The sequence below is a fragment of the Panicum virgatum genome, chromosome 8N (assembly GCF_016808335.1).
Source record: "Panicum virgatum strain AP13 chromosome 8N, P.virgatum_v5, whole genome shotgun sequence".
NCBI classification, from domain to species: Eukaryota; Viridiplantae; Streptophyta; class Magnoliopsida; order Poales; family Poaceae; genus Panicum; species Panicum virgatum.
The window spans coordinates 34543592-34562864 of record NC_053152.1 but is presented as its reverse complement, the minus strand read 5'-3'; the positions used below and the strand labels follow the sequence as shown (position 1 = coordinate 34562864).

The window sequence follows — 19273 nt, the reverse complement described above, 5'->3', positions numbered from 1 at the left end:
TTCATACATTTGGCAAGCCCAATTTTGTTTCATTATGCATAGGCCCCGTTTGGTTGCGCTCCAAAACCGCTCCTGCTGCTCCAGCTCTGACTCCCTGTCGCTCTCGCTTTTAGCTACTCTCGCTCCCAAATAAACCATTTGGAAGCGCTTCTTCCTTGGCTCCAGCTCGATAGCACCGATGTCCTCCAGGTGCCGATGACCCTCGCCGCTGCAGATTCGCCCTCTCTTGCTGCCACCGCTCCTCTCCACCCACGGCCTAAAGCAGCAATGACGGGCTTGTAGGTGGGGATGAGCATCCACCAGGTAGGGCGAGTAGCCACAAAGTTTTTAAAGCGGTAAGGCGAGGCGATGGGGAGCCGCTCAGTCACCTAGGCGACGCCTAGGCTGGCTAAGGCGAGCCTTAAGCAAGGCGATGGGAAACCGCCTTGTCGCCTAGGCGACGCCTTAAAAACAGAGAGTAGCCATCACTCCTACGGGCATGGGATGGGTGTCCGCCGCGCGTGTGCGGGAGCGAGCGGTGGCGGAGGATGAGCAAACACCGGGTGCAGGGGCGTGAGCAGTGGGCTGGCGGGTGGACGACGAGCTCCTGCCGGACCTATGTGTAGGGGACAGCAGCTGTGCATGCGGGGGATGAGTGGCTGCCGGGGTGGAGGCGCGAGCGGCGCGTGGGTGATGAGCTGCCTCCGGACCTGCAGGTTGACGATGAGCTGCCGCCAGACCTACGGGCAGGGGGCAGGCGGTGGTCGTGCAGGCGGGGTGAGCTGTGGCCCTGCGGGCCGGGATGAGCTGCTGCCGTCGTCCGTCGGGGCAGGCGCGTGGGCAGAAGGATGCAGGGAGCTGAAGGGAATCGGTGGGGAGCAGGTTTTTTTCCGCTCCCCACTTGATGTGTAATCACGCAAATTGATTCCTCCTGATTTAGGAGAGGAGCAGGCGACGTTTTTCCCTTCTGGCAGCACTCCGCGGAATCTCGCTGGGAGCGGAGCGGAGCGAGCGCTGCCATGAAACGGGGCCTTAGCATGAGACAGACCTTACAATATTGTAAAAGATGGAGAGTGATACTTGATTGAAATTTTACCTCTATTTGGAAAATGAAGACTCGGAAAGGGTGTGATATGATAGTAACATATGCAATCTCTGTGCTGCTCCTGCCAGTTGCTTTATCATATTTTAGTTTGATTAGTCTTAATGAGCTATAAGGGTAATTTTGAAATGTTAAAGTAGATTAAGGGTTAGATAACTGAAATACAATGAAAGACAAGGGTATTAATTCAAATGTGGAAGTTTCCCATGTGAAGTCAAGCTGATAAAACGTTGTGACTCCATCCTGGGATTATACAATATGTGCTTTTATCAGGTTATTTCGGGTGAAGGGTTGTCTGATCACTTTAAAGACTGGTTAGCTAAGGAATTGGAATATATTCGTATGCGTGCTTCTCATGCTGTGCCAGAGGATTTCCCAAAGGATGATGTGTGGAATTGGGAGGTTTGTTTTTTTATCTTATTTTTATACCCGAAATTTTGTATCATTACCTGCCTTACCTTATTTTTAAGTGATTATTTTTCCTTCAAATTTATTACTTCTGTACTTGTTCTTAGCTTAATGAAGAATTCGAAAGATACCTTCCTACCTACATGAAAATGCTGGAAGAAGTGGATGCAATGGATGACTGCTTGGAGGTAACTGTTAAAATGTTCTCTCCTCGTTCTTTTGATTTACTGAACTGTTGCTATCTAGTTGTAAATGTAACTCATAGTTAAGTGTAAATATTTTGTTGTAGCTTTATAACATATTAACATCCCTTCACTAAAAGGAGCCTATTTCACATTCTTGTGAGCGATTTTCTATATATCTTAGTTTGTATTGACTTAACTCCCTAGCTATATATGGTTAGTTAGGGTTAATTCCTTAGCTAGCCCTCACTCTTGTAATATGTTCCTTAGACAACACGCACAGAATCATTTGTAACATCCAGAAGATTTTAGACCTAGGCTATGGCCTTCATATCTGTAGGACTCTGCTGTCTCAACTCTGATGAACACAAGTATTTGGTGCTGCAAGATGCAGCTTCTGGTTTTACATTGCTCTTTATTGATAACTCCATGGATGAAATGGCCGTTGTGGCCATCTAGAATTTAGCCACAAGCAACTGGCACTACAGTTCCAACCACTAACAGAATCTGACTACTTCCAACAAACTCTACTGACTTTAACTGAAAACTGAACAAACCAAAGGACTGGACAGACTGCACACTAGCTACTGAACACCGGGATTGTAGCCAACACCATTTATGGGATAATTCCACATCTGTGACCTAAGCAGTTGCTAATGACACCCCCTGAACACGCACGAGTGCTGCATGCCTGCATGTCATTGTATTAAAGAAGCCATTGATCAAACTAGAACATTTGGTGCGATGCGCGTCCTACCATTTGAACAATTAAATGCAAGTAAACCATAAGGCAATAAACAGCAACAAACTGGCCATCGGTCTGCGGCCGGAACGCCGAGCTGAGGCAGAGCTTCACGCCGGCGAGGGAGAAGAGCTCCGTCGCACAATATTGTCGAAGAAGGCTTGAGCGACCGACAGAGCCATGTACGGATGACCCAATGGCACGAAGTGAGCCATCTTGGAAAAATGGTCCACCACCGTGAGCACGACCGACTTGCCGCCGATCTTGGGGAAACCCTCGACAAAGTCCATGGCGATGTTGCTCCACACGGAAGATGGTACGTCGAGGGGCTGGAGAAGGCCGGCCGGGTGGAGGTGCTCCGTCTTGTTCCACTGGCACACCAGACAGCCACGAATGTAGTCGCGGACGAGCTTGGCCGCCTGTGGACAGTAGAACGAAGAGCGCAGCCGGGCGAGCGTCTTCTGGATGCCCTCGTGGCCAGTGCCATGGGCGTGGTCGAGCAGCTGGGGCCAGAGCGACGACGACGCCGGCACGTAAATGCGCCCTTGGTGCAGCACGAACCCGTCGGCCTCGGTCCATCCTGCATCTCCCGCCGGAACGCATCGAACAGGGGGAATTCCGGCCGGGAGAGTGACTGAGCAAGCACCCTGAAAACTATATCCAAATAGTTTGCTTACCCAGGTGTGTTGGGGAATGGTGGAGAGGCGCTAGTCCAGGAGATGTTTGAGGTTGCAATGATCCGTGCACACAATGAACTCCGTCGTCCACAGATATGGCCGCCAGTGTCGCATGGCTTGCACGAGACCAATAAGCTCGCGTTCGTAGGCTGCGAGTTTGGCGTGCTGTGGGGCGACTGTCCGACTGAAGAAGGCGATCGGGCCCTGACCCTGGTGCAGTGCTGCGCCAAAGCCCAATCCGGACGCGTCGCAGTCGACGATGAACATTTCGGCGAAGTCGGGTAGCTGGAGCACTGGGGCCGAAGTCGGTGCACGCTTGAGGTCATGGAACGCTGCCGTGGCCGCGTCGCCCTACCGGAACGCGTCCCGCTTGAGGAGGGCCGTTAGTGGAGCGGCGATGACGCCGTAGTTGTGGATAAAGTGCCGATAGTACCCCGTGAGGCCCAAGAAGCCACGGAGTGCCTTGAGGGAGCGCGGCAGGGGCCAGTTCTGCACCGCCTTGATCTTGTCGAGGTCCATGGACACGACGCCGTTCTCGATGACGTGGCCGAGGTAGTGAATCCGGCGTTCCCCAAAGGAACACTTGGAGCGCTTCAGCACTAGCCCATGGTGGCGCAGAGTGCTGAGGACCGCGCGCACGTGCTGCAGATGTTCTGTCTCGGTGCGGCTGAAAATAAGAATGTCATCGAAAAAGACTAGTACTCACCGACGCAGGAACGGCCGAAGGACCTCGTTCATGAGAGCTTGGAATGTGGAAGGGGCGTTTGTGAGGCCGAACAGCATCACCAAAAACTCGAAATGGCCGTGGTGTGTGCGGAACGCCGTCTTGGCCACATCGTCGGGATGCATACGGACTTGATGATATCCGCTGTGGAGGTCGAGCTTGGTGAAGAAGACGGCGTCCTTCAGTTCGTCCAGGAGCTCTTCCACGATCGGGATGGGGAATTTGTCCCTGACGGTCTTGCTGTTGAGAGCCTTGTAGTCGACGCAGAAGTGCCAAGAGCCGTCGCGCTTGCGGACCAGCAGGACCGGTGATGAGAACGCCGATGTACTCGCCCTTATGATGCCTTGTTCCAACATTGCCTGGCACTGGGCCTCAATTTCGTCTTTGAGGAGTTGTGCGTACCGGTATAGGCGCACTGCGACCGGCAGCGTGTTCGGCAGCAAATGAATCCGATGGTCTAGGGACCTTGGCGGTGGCAGTCCCACCGGAGTCGTGAAGAGGTCATCGAACTCGGCGAGTAGGGCCTGCAGAGGGTTGATGCCCTGAGTCGCCGTCAGCCGCGGTGATGGTACGGCGGTGATCCTGGTCGACTGCACCTTGTGATCATGGTGCCAGAAGGTCATGGACAGCTTGTCGAGGTCCCAGACCACCGGTCCCAAAGTGCGCAGCCATTCCACCCGAGGATCAGATCGTAGCCCACCAATGGGATGGTGTAGATGTCGACGGAGAAGGGTTCGCCGGCGATGTCCATGTTCGCGGTTCGCCCTTTGACAGACCCCGGATGTGGGCAATCTGTCGCCGTTGGCGACTGCCACCGAGAGACCCGGCTGTAGAACCGGTTTGAGGCCGATGCGGTGTGCCGTCGCGTCGGAGATGAAGGAGTGGGTAGAGCCGGAGTCGATCAGCGCGATCATGATGGCGCCACCGATCGTCGCGCGGAGCTGGAGTGTGGAGGACGTGCGGATGCCGGTGACCGCATTCACCGAGATGGTGATGTCGTCCTCTGCCGTGCCGTCGTCGGATGCGTCATCGTCACCGATTTCCGGGTAGTAGATGCCTTTGCCGAAGCAAACCTTGGCATGTTCCTTGGAGAATTTTTCGGGGCAGTTGAAGCACAGCCCCTCGAGACGTCTCTGGGCCATCTCTTTTAGTGACAAGCGCTTGAAGCGGCCGTCCGTCGGTGTCGGCACCTTGGGTGTTGCTACCGCCGGGCTGGGCACGGCGCTTGGGGCCGACGTCGACCGAGACGAGGAGGCCAGGGAACGCTGGGACGCACGAGACGGCACGCGCGCTCCTGTGGCGGGCAGCTCCGTGGCCACGTGTTGGCGACGTTCGAACGCGCGGGCGAGTGCCATGGCGTCCTCCAACGTCGCCGGCTTCTGCAGTTCGACGTTGGTGCTGAGGGGCTGTTGCAGACCTGCCGTAAAGATGGCGATCTGCTGCGACTCCGTGACGTCCTCGCAGCGCACCAGGAGCATGAGGAACTGCTCCTGATATTCGTCGACGGTGGATGTGCGGCGGAGTTGGGTGAGTTCGCCCAGGGGGTTGCTGCGGAGCGGCGGCCTGAAACGCCGGTTGATGCCATCGACGAATTGCATCCAAGATGGAACGCCCTGATTCTTCTCCAAACGGTAGTACCATTGGCCGGCGGCGCCGTCGAGATAGAAGGATGCCGTCGGAACCTTGAGATGTTTCGGTGTACCGTAGGCGCGGAAGAACTGCTCCCCCTTGTGCAGCCAAGTGATGGGATCGTCGCTGCCGCCGTACTTGGGAAATCGCATCTTGTGGCCTTGCTTGTCCAGGAGCGGCGTACTGCTGACGACCCAGGTGGAGATGAGGCTGGCTTCTTGGCGGACGGAAGAGATTTCACCGTCCATGCGCTTGCCAAGGTCGCCGACCATCTTTACAAGCTTGTCAAACATAGCTTCCATGGAAGCCTGGGTGGTCGGCGTGTTGTCGCCGTCCTTGGACATTGTGGTGGAGCGATGGGGTTAGCGGCGCGCCGGGGAAGGGGGGATGTGGGCAGGCGATAGCGGATTGGATTAGTCCAAGGAAAGACCTAGACTGTTACCAAATGATGTGGACTGCTCTATTGATCAGCCGAATATAGATAGAATGTTCAGCAGATCGGATATCTCCTTGGCTCGCCCTCACGCAGGAGGCTCTGAGCACCACAAGGCTATCCTTCTACTTCCCCAAACACATGCCAACAACCAGGCTAAATAGCCTGTATCCTAACAAACCACTCCTATGTTTAAGCCTAACACAACTGAAATAACAAGATAAAGATGCCTAATTTGTTGTGGACGCTGACAGCTTGCCCCTGCGCTGGTATTTCTTGCCGAACATTGTGTCCACAACAATTAGCTTGAGGCACGGAGCTGAATATATAGGTGTACATGACCTGGAGGGCAAGGAGCCTCTCCTACAAGGCTACAAATATGGTAGGATACGGATACAATCCTAATCTACATAATATAGATATATCCCTAATATACTCTAACAAGAAGAAACCTAAGTTCTCCCGGGTAGCCAATCAAAAAATGTATAGAAGGTTGCACTTCCGAAAGGCCTCTAATTGAATGTTCAGCAAAGCTGACGCCCTGCACATAACCATCTTAGTAGAAAGACATAGCACCTGCTCTGGTCATCGGCATCTCACCTGCTCTGGTCTAAAAACAAGTGTCAAAGAACTTGAATGAATCATCCACTGTAATCATGAGAAAATAATTATTATAGCATGATAATTCCACTCCTGATGCATCATAGGAAAAGAATCATGAGAAACCTTCACTCTTGAGTCTTGATCACCAAAAAATTCTATAGCATGAACAAAATACTAGAGTTCTCCATTTTTTGTGCATCCTCAATTTATACTCCATGAGCATTTGGTCAGGCAAGTGTTGCGGAAAAGGATGGTAGAAAAACAACAACATGCTAGTGGTTACATGATCTAACAAATGTCTCACCGGATTTCTTCCCTTCCCAAATTGAATCCTATTTCCATCTTCAGATCTAACACCTTGGAGCAAAAGAAGAAGCAGGCTTGAGTAGATCTGTGACGACAAAGACCTAAAACCCGAATCCTAGAAATGGAAGAGGGGGGGGGGGGGGAGGATGAACAAGGAGCAAAGGAGATTGAGAGGAGGATGCTCACTAGGGGACTGCAACACAAGCTGATGTTGCGGTGCCACCGGCCGTCGACCGCCCCATCTGACCATCCCGTGCGCGCCTGGCCCCCTCGCCTCCTTGCAGCGACAGCAACCAGAGGTCAACTCCAGCCTCGGTGAAGCAGGCCCAGCTGAGCGCTCAGCAGCTCGGGGCGCCACACGCCAGCGTAGAGGCATCGCCGCCCCATCCCGCACGCTCCTGGCCCCCTCGCCTCCTTGCCGCGGCAACCCCCAGAGATCGACGCCAACCACGGCAAAGCGGGCCTCACCGCTCAGTAGCATGGGGTGCCGCACGCCGGCGTAAAGGCGCCACCGCCGACGGCCTCATCCCGCGCGCTGCTCGAGCGTAGCCCTCGCCAGAATCCAAGGAAGCGGAAGCCTATCGACCGCCCCGCCCCGCTCCCTCTCCTGCTCGTTAGTATCACTTGCACCCTGCACCACCTACTGACAAGCGGGCCAACCGCAGCACGTAGCCCCACTGGTAAGATTCATTGGGCGCCGCAAAGCGGGTCAGCAGCCGCTGCCCACCCCACCCGCGTACAGGAGCCGACCCCACTGTTGGACAGCAGCGCACCCACCTAGCAACAGGAGCTAATAGCGGGCCATAGCTAGCAACACGGCCCATCGTTCAGTAGCGTGGAGGCGAGGGTGCTGGACGCGAGCGCTAGACGAGGTAGACCTACCACCACTATCGTGCGCGCGCTGGGTGACACGCGCCCCACTTCGCGTGTGGGATGCGGGGAGGAGAGCAGATCATAGTAGATTTTAATCACCGCGATGAAGCATGAGATCACCAAGGTGCATTGGCATATATGCAGCTTTTAATTGCCAACTGTTAATCATTGGTCCCAAAGATATGCCGTTAAACCTCAAGTTAGCCATGTCTTCGCCGTTGCATGAGCTCATTGTGTTTAGATGCATCCCTTCCTCAAAGTATTACTATATTAGCAGTAAACTGTTCCTTCAATAGTTGGTTTCCAAGTGTTGAAACTGGGCAAATTTGGCCATTGGGTGGTTTCTAAGGTGGTTTTGTATTTTTTAAAAAAAATAAAAATCTAATTAGCTTTAAAATATCAAAACTAATTCATTTTGAATTAGAAAAATATGAAACTAGTACTAAATTTTTTCTAAAAATGTAACCTATTTATTATTGCTCTATTTGAATCTTATTTATTTAAAAACAATATACATAATTACAAGAAACTAAACATTATGAAAATAAAAAGATTGGATCTGAATAACTGAAAAGTATTGTACCAATAGATAGGTTATGTTTTTAGAAAAAAATTTATACCCATTTTGTACTTTTTTGATTTAAAATGAATACTTATGAATTTTTTAGTTTAAATTTGAATATTTTAATTCTCACAAAATAGAAAACCACCTTCAAAACCACCTAAAGGGCCAAATTTGCATGGTTTCAACAGTTTGATGGTCTTTGTTATAAAGGTTGAAAATCGGACTTTTGTGATAGTTCAAGGATGTAAAGCAGACTTTTCCCAGACTTCAAGTACTTTTTTCTTTACAAAAGGCACCAACTTGGAAATAAAACCAGTTTCATCTTCTGAACCTTAGCGTTTTCCTTTTTTGTGTTGAGGGGTTGGCTGGCCAATTCATATAAATTAGATATGCCTCATGCAATGCATTTTACTAACAAAGCTACTAATTTCCCAAGCAATGCATTTTGCTAACAAAACTGCATTTATAACCAATGATCTACTCACTTGCAGGATGATTATTTGGATGAAGAGATTCTTTTTGAGAAACTGAGACCTGAATTTAAGTCAGGGTATGGCATTGACAGCTGTAGGCATCCTTATCTGTACACCATGACTTGTATGTTCCAGGTGAGTTATCTTCATACCCTTCAATGTCCACAAACGCATACCGGAGTCCTATTATCTGATCTGATGTTAGTTTGTTTTCTTCTCTCTGAAGCGAAAGATTCCCGTTGTATGCTCTCAGAAGCATATCAAATTTCTCTCTCAATGTTTGAACCGACTTATTACACTTAAACCATATGTTAAGGTATTTGTCATGACCCCCCCCCCCTTTTTTTTTTCCTCTCGAACAGCGCTGGAGAGCTGCTCACAATGCAAAACTATTCCAACTAAGGCCTCAAGAGGCAAAAATACACATAGGCAGAAACAGACCCATTCACACAATAACACAACTCACAAGGCACAATCGCAAAAGACACCAACACAGGGCATGCAATAACACAAAAGGAGGCCCAAGAATTAGGAAACCTAAGCTCAAATTTTCCTGTGAGGCCGTTTACTCTAGCAAGCTACCCAGGACAGATGCGATCTTACCTTTTCACTTGCAGCGTACTGATTCTTTGGGTAGCATTTTGAAGCGTCTTCGGGAAATCCGTGAACCACAGTATGACATGTGGCAAAGTGATCCAGCAAGTGCAGTTAATGTGAGTATTTGTGTGCTCTCTAATACTTCATTGTAATTGAAAATATGGAGGTCAGTCTTGATATACTTATTCTTGCAGATTTTTCGTGGTTCAATATTGTATTATTGGGAACCTCAGTTTCATCCTTTGATACGTGAGGTTATCATGAATGTTCATGCTTTACTATGCTCCTTATGTTTTTCTATGTGGCATGTTTGTGTTTCTATGCTGTAATTTAATTAATCGTCCCATTTTATAGGGTCACAAGAAACTACTGAAAACAATAGCTTGTCAATTAGCCTTAGCGGATGATAGTGTACCGTTTAAGGTCAGTTCATCTCTTTGTTTTCTGGTTGTCTGTTAGTTGTTCATAGTTCAATAGCACCTCGTTCCTCATTTCAGCCACTGGAACCGCACCCGGGTGATTTCTTGGAGCATTTGCGGCCTTATGCTTGTATGTATATTAAGAGAAAGAAGAAGGAATTTGAGGTACACCATTACTGTCACTTATTGTAGCTCTCTCCTCACCAATTGTGATGGTTTTGAGCACTGTATGGCTAAGACAGCACCCTTGTAAGATATTTGCTAATGTAATAGGCTAACAATTTGACTATAAGCTGAACTGTGGATTCTTTTGGAGACTTAGGTGCACTTTTTACACAGAAGTATCTATATATATTTTTTTATAGACTGTCTCATGGCTCATGGTATATCAGTAGTTTTTCTTTGTCCTGCTGCGAGGAAGCTTATGGTCTATTAAGCATGCTTTGTTATGAATGGAATTTGGGTCGATGATAATATTTTACTTGATTCAAGTCTACTGTCTACCTTCTTTTATTTAATTTCTTCACTTCTTGTTAACCATTCTCTTTTGTAATTTGGCTGTCATTTTGCTGTCTTCTATTTATTTTTCCTCCTTTCCACTTGTACTTATGCATCCATATGCACTTGTACAGCATTTTGCATGAGCAATAAAATTAAAATTTAGGTAGGGACCTGCCCTCCTGACTTCCTAAAAAAAATTACTTGACAATTAAATCTATTTCGAAATTTGCATGTATTGAGTTGTGAAATGTTAGTTCTTTTTTCTTAAAAAGAACATTTTGGGAGCTTAACCTAACTTAGGACACATTTCAAGCTAATTTTGTTGTATGTGAGCTTGGAGTGATCACAAATAAGAAATAACGGATATAGCTGACAATTTACCACTTCATGGTTCAAGCCAAAATCCTGTATTGGGTTTCTTTAATCCATTGGGAAAAACTACTACCATCTACTTTTTCAACCTAAACAAAAATCTGTAGTCCTTTCAGTATGGTGAATAAACTAGTTTTTCTATATGATGTCCCAAATCTATTCTAGTGCTTCACTGTTTGTCCTGTACTGAATAGCTTCTCCCTTGTTTGTCATTTATTTATTGTCGCGAACTGTTATTTAAGCAAAGCAATGCTCTTTCTATACAGTGCTTTAGTGTCCAAGTTGTGAAGTTAATTTCTTTTTCATAACTACTAAATATTAATCTATTGGTTTTGTTGCTTTCTTATGCTTTATTCACCTATAACATATTGATTTGTTGCATTCTTTAAGTTTTAATATGGCCACCAAATATTGCGTATATTATATATTAAGTTGGTAGCCTTTTTCTCCAGTATTCTAGGATTGAAGGACAAGTAGGCTTGCATGAAGAGTTTGACAATTATTTGGCTACAGGCAAACTGGATCATCGTATAAATGAGTTCAGTTGTCCTAAGGTAGAGGTATTAATATTCATTTATGATAAATATTGCACTGTATGGCTCCATACATCTTGTTAATTGTTTGGCGTGCTTTATTTGTAGGATGACTTTGAATTTGCTGCCAATGACTCGGTGAACATTCGGTTTAGTAAACTGAACCGTGATCTCATAGCAATGTCCTTTGAGGTTTTATTTACTTGGACAGTTGATTGCATCTGTTAAAAGAAGGATATTTGACCTATGGTTAACTCATTTTGATCTTTTTATAGCGAAGGGCTAAGTTCGTTGAATGGGAAGATCAAATGTCCTTATACTCCAAGTGCTTAGCATCTGTCCTGGAAAATGATGAGGTCATATTATCTTTGCCTTCAACTTTTACCTTGTTTTATCATGAAAACCAGCTATTTGTTTTCTATTATATTTTGCAACTTTTTTTCTTAACAACATTAGGAAGAGACTTCATGCAATTCTTAAATGCAAAAGAAATAGTTCAACTGCATATTCGAAGTGCTATTCTTGCAGGATGAACTTCGATATGAATCTTGACTTTTTTGTATTTTCTTAACACTTGACTTGTGTTATTTCCTTTTTGTTAAGCAAACATTTCAATTATTATGAATTTATGATTAACTTGAACTTTTAATAGTCTTTTTCTTGGTGAAGCTTATAAATTACCTAAGAATTGAATTAAGCAGGAGATGCTCGATCAATATTTTGACCCAGTCACTTGGACCTATATCATACTTGCAACATGCACTTCTGAAATTATGGTGGGATGAGATTGGTCTTGTTAGAGAGGTGTATAGGCTGGCCCATGGGCCTTGGTTAGCTGGCCGTGTTGGCCTTTAGGGTTGGGTGCTGCACCTGTCTAGGTGCGCCCTCCTTGGGATTTCTCTTGATTGATTAGGAGAGACAAGTATCCCCTAGATTGGATATTCCCATATTTCTCGGCATCCTTACCTATATGTACATGTACTCGTGCTTGGCACCCTAATCAATTCAATCTATTCCCAGCCATATCTTCCTTCATGGTATCACGAGTCCGGGTTTTCTCCCCGATTCAATTGTCGTTGCCCTAGCGTGCCGGCCATCGCCGAGCAGCGCCTACGCGTCGGCAATCTGCCGCGCCGCGTCCACCTCCCCTGTGCGCGCGCCGGAGCCTCTCCGCGCCGCTCTCACCTCCTCTGCGCGCGCCGCCGCACCCGCCATCCTTGGCCGGTTCCACCACCCCCTCTGCCGCTGCCGCCGCTGCCAAGGCTGCCAAGGCCGCTGCCGAGGCCAAGGAGCAGCGCCGGGCGGCGCACGAGGCTGCCTAGCCCGCGCCGCCGAGGCCGAGATCGAGGCCGCCGCGGCGGCCAAGGAGTGCGACGCTGCTGCTGCCCGCGCGCACGATGCCCTAGCGCGCGCAGAGCGCGAGAGCAACGCTGGCCTCCCCTCCGACGACGAGGACGCCGACGGAGACGCCCACTATGTCCCCCCTGATGCGCGCGATCTTTATCACGCCTTGCTGCTTCACGAAGCTACGGCCATCGTCAACCTTCACGTGCAGGCGGTGGCGGTCCAGAACATCCGGAGCTTGATCCCCATCGTCCTCAACGTCTCCGGCAACTACGCTCGCTGGAGGGACCAGTTCCTCCTCGTCGTCGGCAAGTTTTCTCTCTGCGACCACGTCCTCTCCGACGCTCCCCTCGCTGCTGCCCAACCCGACTGGGCGCGCATGGACTGCGTCGCGAAGTCCTGGATCCTTGGCTCCGTCTCCGACGATCTTGCCGATACCATCTCCACGGGCACCATCTCCGCGCGCGATGCCTGGCTCGCTGTGGAAACACAGTTCCTCGGCAACCGCAAGACGCGCGCCCTCTACCTCGACGCCGAATTCCATGGATTCTCTTAAGGTGATCTGTCCATTACAGATTACTGCAGGCGGCTCCAGCGGATAGCCTCTGACCTTGGCGCCCTCGGCGAAGTCGTCTCGGATCGGACCCTCGTCCTCAACCTCATCCGCGGCCTCAATGAGTGCTTCGCCAACATCGGCCTCCATCTTCGGCGCAGTCAGCCCTTCCCCTCCTTCCTCGAGGCAAAGGAGGCCTTGCGCTTGGAGGTGCTCACCTTCGCGCATCAGGCTGCGACACCGACAAACCTCGTCGCCACGCAGACAGCCACACCCTCTCCTGCTGGCGGCACCAGCAACTCCAAGGGCGGCGGCGGCTCTGGCTCCGGGCGTGCTCAGGCGAAGCCCTCCAAGAGCCGCCGCAGCAAGTGCAGTGGCGGCGGGAACAAGAAGGATGCCGCCACCTCCTCCCAGCAGCCTGCCGGTGGCGCCAAGGGGGGGCAGCATCCTACGCCCTGGCCAACATACTGGAACCCGTGGTCCGGGTCCATCCAGATGTGGCCAGGCGCACGTCCTCCCCAAGCCCGCCCTCCGCAGCAGGCTCAGTAGCAACAGCAGGCCCTGCTCGCCTACCAGCAGGCCCTGCTGACCGCACAGCAGGAGACTCCTCCACCGGCCCCGACCGCGCCTGCCGGACAATGGACTCCACCAGCACCGGGTTAGTACAACCCGCTCGCTGGTCTCCCTTCATGGGACCAGCAGTCGCTCGCCTTGACGTTCAGCACCATGACGCTCAACCCGCCATAGAACACAGAGTGGTATTTTGATTCAGGTGCATCCTCTCATATGACCCCTCATGTGACCGCCCTGTCTCACTCCCTACCACCCCAGTCTTCCACTCCCTCCTCTATTGTTGTCGGTAATGGTTCCCTTCTGCCTATCACTGCAATTGGCTCAACTGACTTACACAAATCCTTACATCTTAATAATGTTCTGGTTTCACCTCCACTTATTAAGAATCTCATTTCTATTCGTCAGTTCACTTCCGATAACAACTGTTTTGTGGAGTTTGTTTTGTGGAGTTTGACCCTTCTGTTTGTTCTGTGAAGGATCTCCTGTCCAGGAAAGTGATCGTCAGGTGCAATAGCTCCGGGCCGCTCTACCCGCTGCACCTTCCAGCTGCTGCTCACTCCCTGGTCGCCACCTCCACCGCCTCCCTCTGGCACCGTCGCCTCGGTCATCCAGGTCGCGATGCCTTCAGCAAGCTCGTGTCCATCCTCCCGGCGTGTTCCAGCGATGGTGGGTCTTCCATTTGTCATGCGTGTCAGCTTGGGCGTCATGTTCGCCTTCCCTTTAGTGCATCATCGTCTCGTGCGAATAATAATTTTGATCTCATACACTGTGATTTATGGACCTCTCCAGTTGTCAGTGTGTCGGGTTTTAAATATTATCTCGTCATTCTTGATGATCACTCGCACTATTTGTGGACTTTTCCTTTACGCCTTAAGTCTGACACGTATACCACCCTCACTCACTTTTTTCGCTCATGTGCAAACCCAGTTCGGTGTCACCGTCAAGGCAGTCCAGTGCGACTACGGCAAAGAGTTCGATAACTCCAGCGCCCGCACGTTCTTCTTGACCCACGGCGTCCACTTGCGCATGTCATGTCCCTACACCTCCGCCCAGAACGGTAAAGCTGAACGCATTATTCGCTCTACTAATAATGTTGTTCGCTCCCTTCTGTTCCAGGCATCAGCACCTCCATCCTTCTGGGTGGAAGCTCTCTCCACGGCTACCCACCTCCTCAACCTGCTACCCACCAAAACACTCGACTCCACAACTCCGCACTCGGTCCTCTTTGGCACCACGCCGACATACGACCACTTGCGTGTTTTCGGATGTACGTGCTATCCCAACCTCTCCGCAACCGCCCCTCACAAGCTAGCTCCTTGCTCAGCCTTGTGCGTCTTTCTGGGTTACTCTGCTCATCACAAAGGCTATCGCTGCCTTGACCTTGCCACTAACAAGGTCATCATCTCTCGCCATGTCGTCTTCGACGAGGCCTCCTTCCCGTTTGCTGAGCAGCACCCCCAGCCTGTCTCCCCGGCGGCTCTGGAGTTCTTGGATAGCACTAACTTTGTGCCGGCTCCTGTTGGACCGTCACACCCCCCTGTGGTTGTAGGTACACCCCCCCGTTGTGCTGGCTCGAGCCCATTGCTCGCCGAGCACAGCCCTACCGCTGGCTCGATGCCGTTGCTCGCCGAGTGCAGTCCTCCCGGTGGCGCGGCACCGTCGACCACCGCACCGCCATGTGCGGCTCCTGGAGCGCTCTCCCCCGCACTGCCACGTGCGGCCCCCGACGCCTCCGCCGCACTGCCACGTGCGGCCCCGACAGTTCCGCCTGGCTTCGCCCCTCGCAGTCCGGCCACTCTAGCAGGCGCATCACCTGCACCTGGACCGGATCGCCAGGCGGCGCGTCCCCTTCTACCGGTGCAGCCCGACGCCCGCGTCTAACTAGGCGGCTCCACCACCTCCCGTCAACCCCGGCGCCCCTCCCCTGCCCAAGGGAGCCGTGCCGGTGGTTCCCGTCGTCAACGAGCATCGCATGGTCACTCGTGCGAAACTCGGCTTCTGGCAGCCTGCGCTCTTCACCACGACTCCCTTGTCTCCGGTCCCAAAGACCTTCCGTAGCGCCCTCGCCGACCCCAATTGGCAAGTGGCTATGGAAGAAGAGCATGCAGCCCTCCTGCGGAATCAGACTTGGGATCTGGTTCCCCGGCCACCGCGTGCTAATGTGGTTACCGGCAAGTGGATCTTCAAGCACAAGCTCCATGCTGATGGTTCCCTGGAGCGGTACAAGGTTCACTGGGTTCTGCGTGGATTCACTCAGCGGCCAGGTGTGGATTTCGATGAGACATTCAGTCCTGTGGTGAAGCCAGCAACCATTCGCACTGTTCTGTCCCTGGCGCTCTCTTGACGGTGGCCCATTCACCAGCTCGACGTCAAGAACGCCTTCCTCCATGGCACGCTCTCAGAGACGGTCTACTGTGCTCAGCCAACTGGTTTTGAGGACCTTGCACGCCCTGATTTCGTTTATCGGCTCAACAGATCTCTCTACGGGCTGAAGCAGGCTCCCCGAGCATGGTACAGTCGCTTCGCAGCATACCTTCTCAGTTTGGGATTTGTCGAGGCCAAGTCAGACACCTCTCTGTTTGTCTACCGCCACGGCGCCGACACCATCTACTTGCTCCTGTATGTTGATGATATCGTCCTCACAGCCTCCTCACCAGCTATCCTCCAGCGCACCATTCAGGCCTTGCAGCAGGAGTTCAACATGAAGGATCTGGGGGAACTCCATCACTTCTTGGGGATGCATGTACAGCGGTGTGGCTCCGGACTTCTTCTCTCTCAGCGGCAGTACATGCTTGACATTCTGGGCCGTGCAGGAACGGCCGAGTGCAAGCCGTGCTCTACTCCGGTGGACACCAACCCCAAGCTGGCGGCTGATGGTCCACCTGTTCAGGATGGCTCTGACTTCCGGAGTCTTGCCGGTGCTCTGCAGTACCTCACTTTCACCAGGCCAGATATCGCTTATGCCGTTCAGCAGGTTTGCTTGCACATGCATAATCCGCGTGAGCCGCACCTTGCTGCCTTGAAGCATATCCTGCGCTACATTCGAGGCACACTACACCTGGGACTTCTTCTCCGGCCGTCTTCGCAAAGTGATCTGATTGTGTACTCTGATGCAGATTTGGCAGGCTGTACAGATACTCGCAAATCCACATCTGGTTATGCGGTATTCCTTGGGGACAACCTGGTCTCATGGTCGTCGAAGCGGCAGAACATAGTGTCCATATCCAGCGCAGAGGCAGAGTACCGTGCTGTGGCTAATGGTGTTGCCGAAGCCACTTGGTTGCGCCAGCTTCTCCTCGAGCTTCATGCACCTACTTGGCGTGCTTCCTTGGTCTATTGTGACAACATCAGCGCCGTCTACATGTCCTCCAACCCCGTCCAGCATCAATGCACCAAGCACATTGAGATTGATCTTCACTTCGTGCGGGAGCGTGTTGCTGTTGGTGATGTCCGCGTCATGCATGTTCCAACATCATCATAGTACGCCGACATCTTCACCAAGGGACTTCCGTCTTCAGTGTTCTCGGAGTTCAGGTCCAGTCTGAACGTCCGCGCTGCCGACGATCAGACTGCGGGGGCGTGTTAGCGAGGTGTATAGGCTGGCCCATGGGCCTTTGTTAGCTGGCCGTGTTAGCCTTTAGGGTTGGGCGCCGCACCTGTCTAGGTGCGCCCCCCCTTGGGATTTCTCTTGATTGATTAGGATAGGCAAGTATCCCCTAGATTGGATATTTCCATATTCCTCGGCATCCTTGCCTATATGTACATGTACTCGTAATTGGCACCCTAATCAATTCAATCAATTCCCAGCCATATCTTTCTTCAGGTCTATTGATTTTGAAATGTATGAGCATTCTAAGTCAGTGTAGGTGTATGTAAGTGTCATTTCTGTTTTTGTTTTTGCATGTAAGATTATGTATAATGCGTGGGATATATTGCTTGAGTCACTTGAGCTGATTATATAGAAGTACATGACTTGGAGGGCAAGTATCCTCTCCTAGGCCAAGGAGCTCATGGCGCAGTGGTAAAGGCCACTGGCTGGGAGGCTTCCGCCTAGGGTTCGAACCCTGGGTGCGGCACCTTGAACTTCAGGGGTCTCCCTTGGGGTATCTCTTTCAAAAAAAAGTATCCTCTCCTAGAGATAAGGAAGGTTATACCGAGATTACAATCAATCCTAAACTAACCATATCTGGAGTTGCCTAATATACTCTAACATCCCCCCGCAGCCACAACGGGAGCACGCAAACGGTGAGACTGCAGAATAAGCCGAACAAATGACATCCCCCCACAGTCACAACCGTCGATGCGCCGTAGATGGTGGCTGGAATGGGAGCCGAAGAGGCTTGTCAAGCAGATGGTAGCCCCTTAGTGCCGAAGTAGTCGAGGTCGAGGTGGACGTGGATCCGAAGCATCATCGAAGGCACTCGAATACACAAAAATAGCAGCTTCTTGCCGATGGCAGTAGCAGGACGGTGAGCTGCGGATGGCTATGGTAGACGAGACAGCTGAAAAACGCATGGGCGTCTTTTTTCAGCAACATCGTCGGTGGAGGAGGAATAGAGATGCATATATTGATGGATGATTGTATTAGCCTAAGGCTTGTGGCTGAATATATAGGGGTACATGACTTGGAGGGCAAGGAGCCTCTCCTATAGATATGGTAGGATACAGATACAATTCTAATCTACCTAATATAGAGATATCCCTAATATACTCTAACATCCCCCCGCAGTCACAGCGGGAGCGTCGCTGACGTTGAGATTGGAGAGAAATCGGTAAACTGATGCCCTCCCTAGTCACTATGGTCAGTGCGCCGCGGATGTTGAGACTGGAGTGGAAACCCACAAGGTTGCTCAAGCAGATGATAGCCCTTGGTGCCGATGTCGAGGTAACCGAGCTGAGGGCGAGTAGCCATGGTCGATGATGCCGTGCGTAGGGTAGCTGTGGTCGACATAGTTGTCGAAGTAACCGATGCATAGGTAGCCGTACATGAAGTCGCTGGCGCGCAAGGGAGCGCCAAAAAGTGGTGGCGCGGAGGCGCCATAGACGAAGACGGTGATGCGTCGAGGAAGAAACGAGGATGACGCCGTCAAACCGCCAAGGCCGAGGCGAGTATCGGGTTTGCCAGGCCCTGCAGCGCGTCGGGGACGAAGGCACGCGCCGGTGTTGCCAATACTGGACATACAAGGGAGAGCGCACAACCAAGTCGCAGAATGTAGGGGACCAGCAGAGGTGGTCTCGACGACAGTTGCGGTGCAGAACGGCGAGAGAGAAGTAGCCGAAGCAGGCCACGGTTGTCGGAGTAGACGAAGTAGGCGAAGTAGAGACGACGGTGGTGGTGATGAGGTCGTCCTAGAAGAAGCGTAGAGATAGAGCAGCCAGACTCTAGCCCAAAGGCCAGCTAGCTTGGCGTAGTGGTCGCGGCGGCGACGGGCGAAGAACTCGAACAGCTTGACGAAGACCATGCGCGCAAGGCACAACGACGTGTAGTCGGCGACGAGGTCGTGGACGTGGTCAACTGTGGTGAGGATGCAACGATGAAGAAGACCACGGGAGGCGGCGTCGCTGCCCGATGAGGCGACGCAGTGGCAGCCCTCCGTACTTGGTGAAGGGGCGCGCTCGATGAGGACAAACATCACGGGAGCTGGGTAGATCACACATGTCGGTTGATCAGACCGAGTAGCATGA

General features: G+C 51.3%; 1 protein-coding gene across 5 annotated transcripts in view; it reads left to right on the top strand.

Moving 5' to 3' along the window:
* The window catches only part of LOC120686267, a 45379-nt gene that overhangs the window by 12503 nt on the left and 13603 nt on the right, over positions 1 to 19273 (top strand). For 3 of the 5 annotated variants that reach the window (XM_039968454.1, XM_039968455.1, XM_039968459.1), the window contains 11 exons: positions 1355 to 1483; positions 1597 to 1677; positions 8715 to 8831; positions 8923 to 9012; positions 9314 to 9409; positions 9488 to 9547; positions 9648 to 9716; positions 9791 to 9877; positions 11038 to 11145; positions 11227 to 11310; positions 11394 to 11474. In XM_039968454.1, the coding sequence (XP_039824388.1) occupies positions 1355 to 1483; positions 1597 to 1677; positions 8715 to 8831; positions 8923 to 9012; positions 9314 to 9409; positions 9488 to 9547; positions 9648 to 9716; positions 9791 to 9877; positions 11038 to 11145; positions 11227 to 11310; positions 11394 to 11474 (1002 nt within the window). The remainder of the gene's footprint in view (positions 1 to 1354; positions 1484 to 1596; positions 1678 to 8714; positions 8832 to 8922; positions 9013 to 9313; positions 9410 to 9487; positions 9548 to 9647; positions 9717 to 9790; positions 9878 to 11037; positions 11146 to 11226; positions 11311 to 11393; positions 11475 to 19273) is intronic. The other 2 variants (XM_039968457.1, XM_039968458.1) reach the window with 2 other exon arrangements.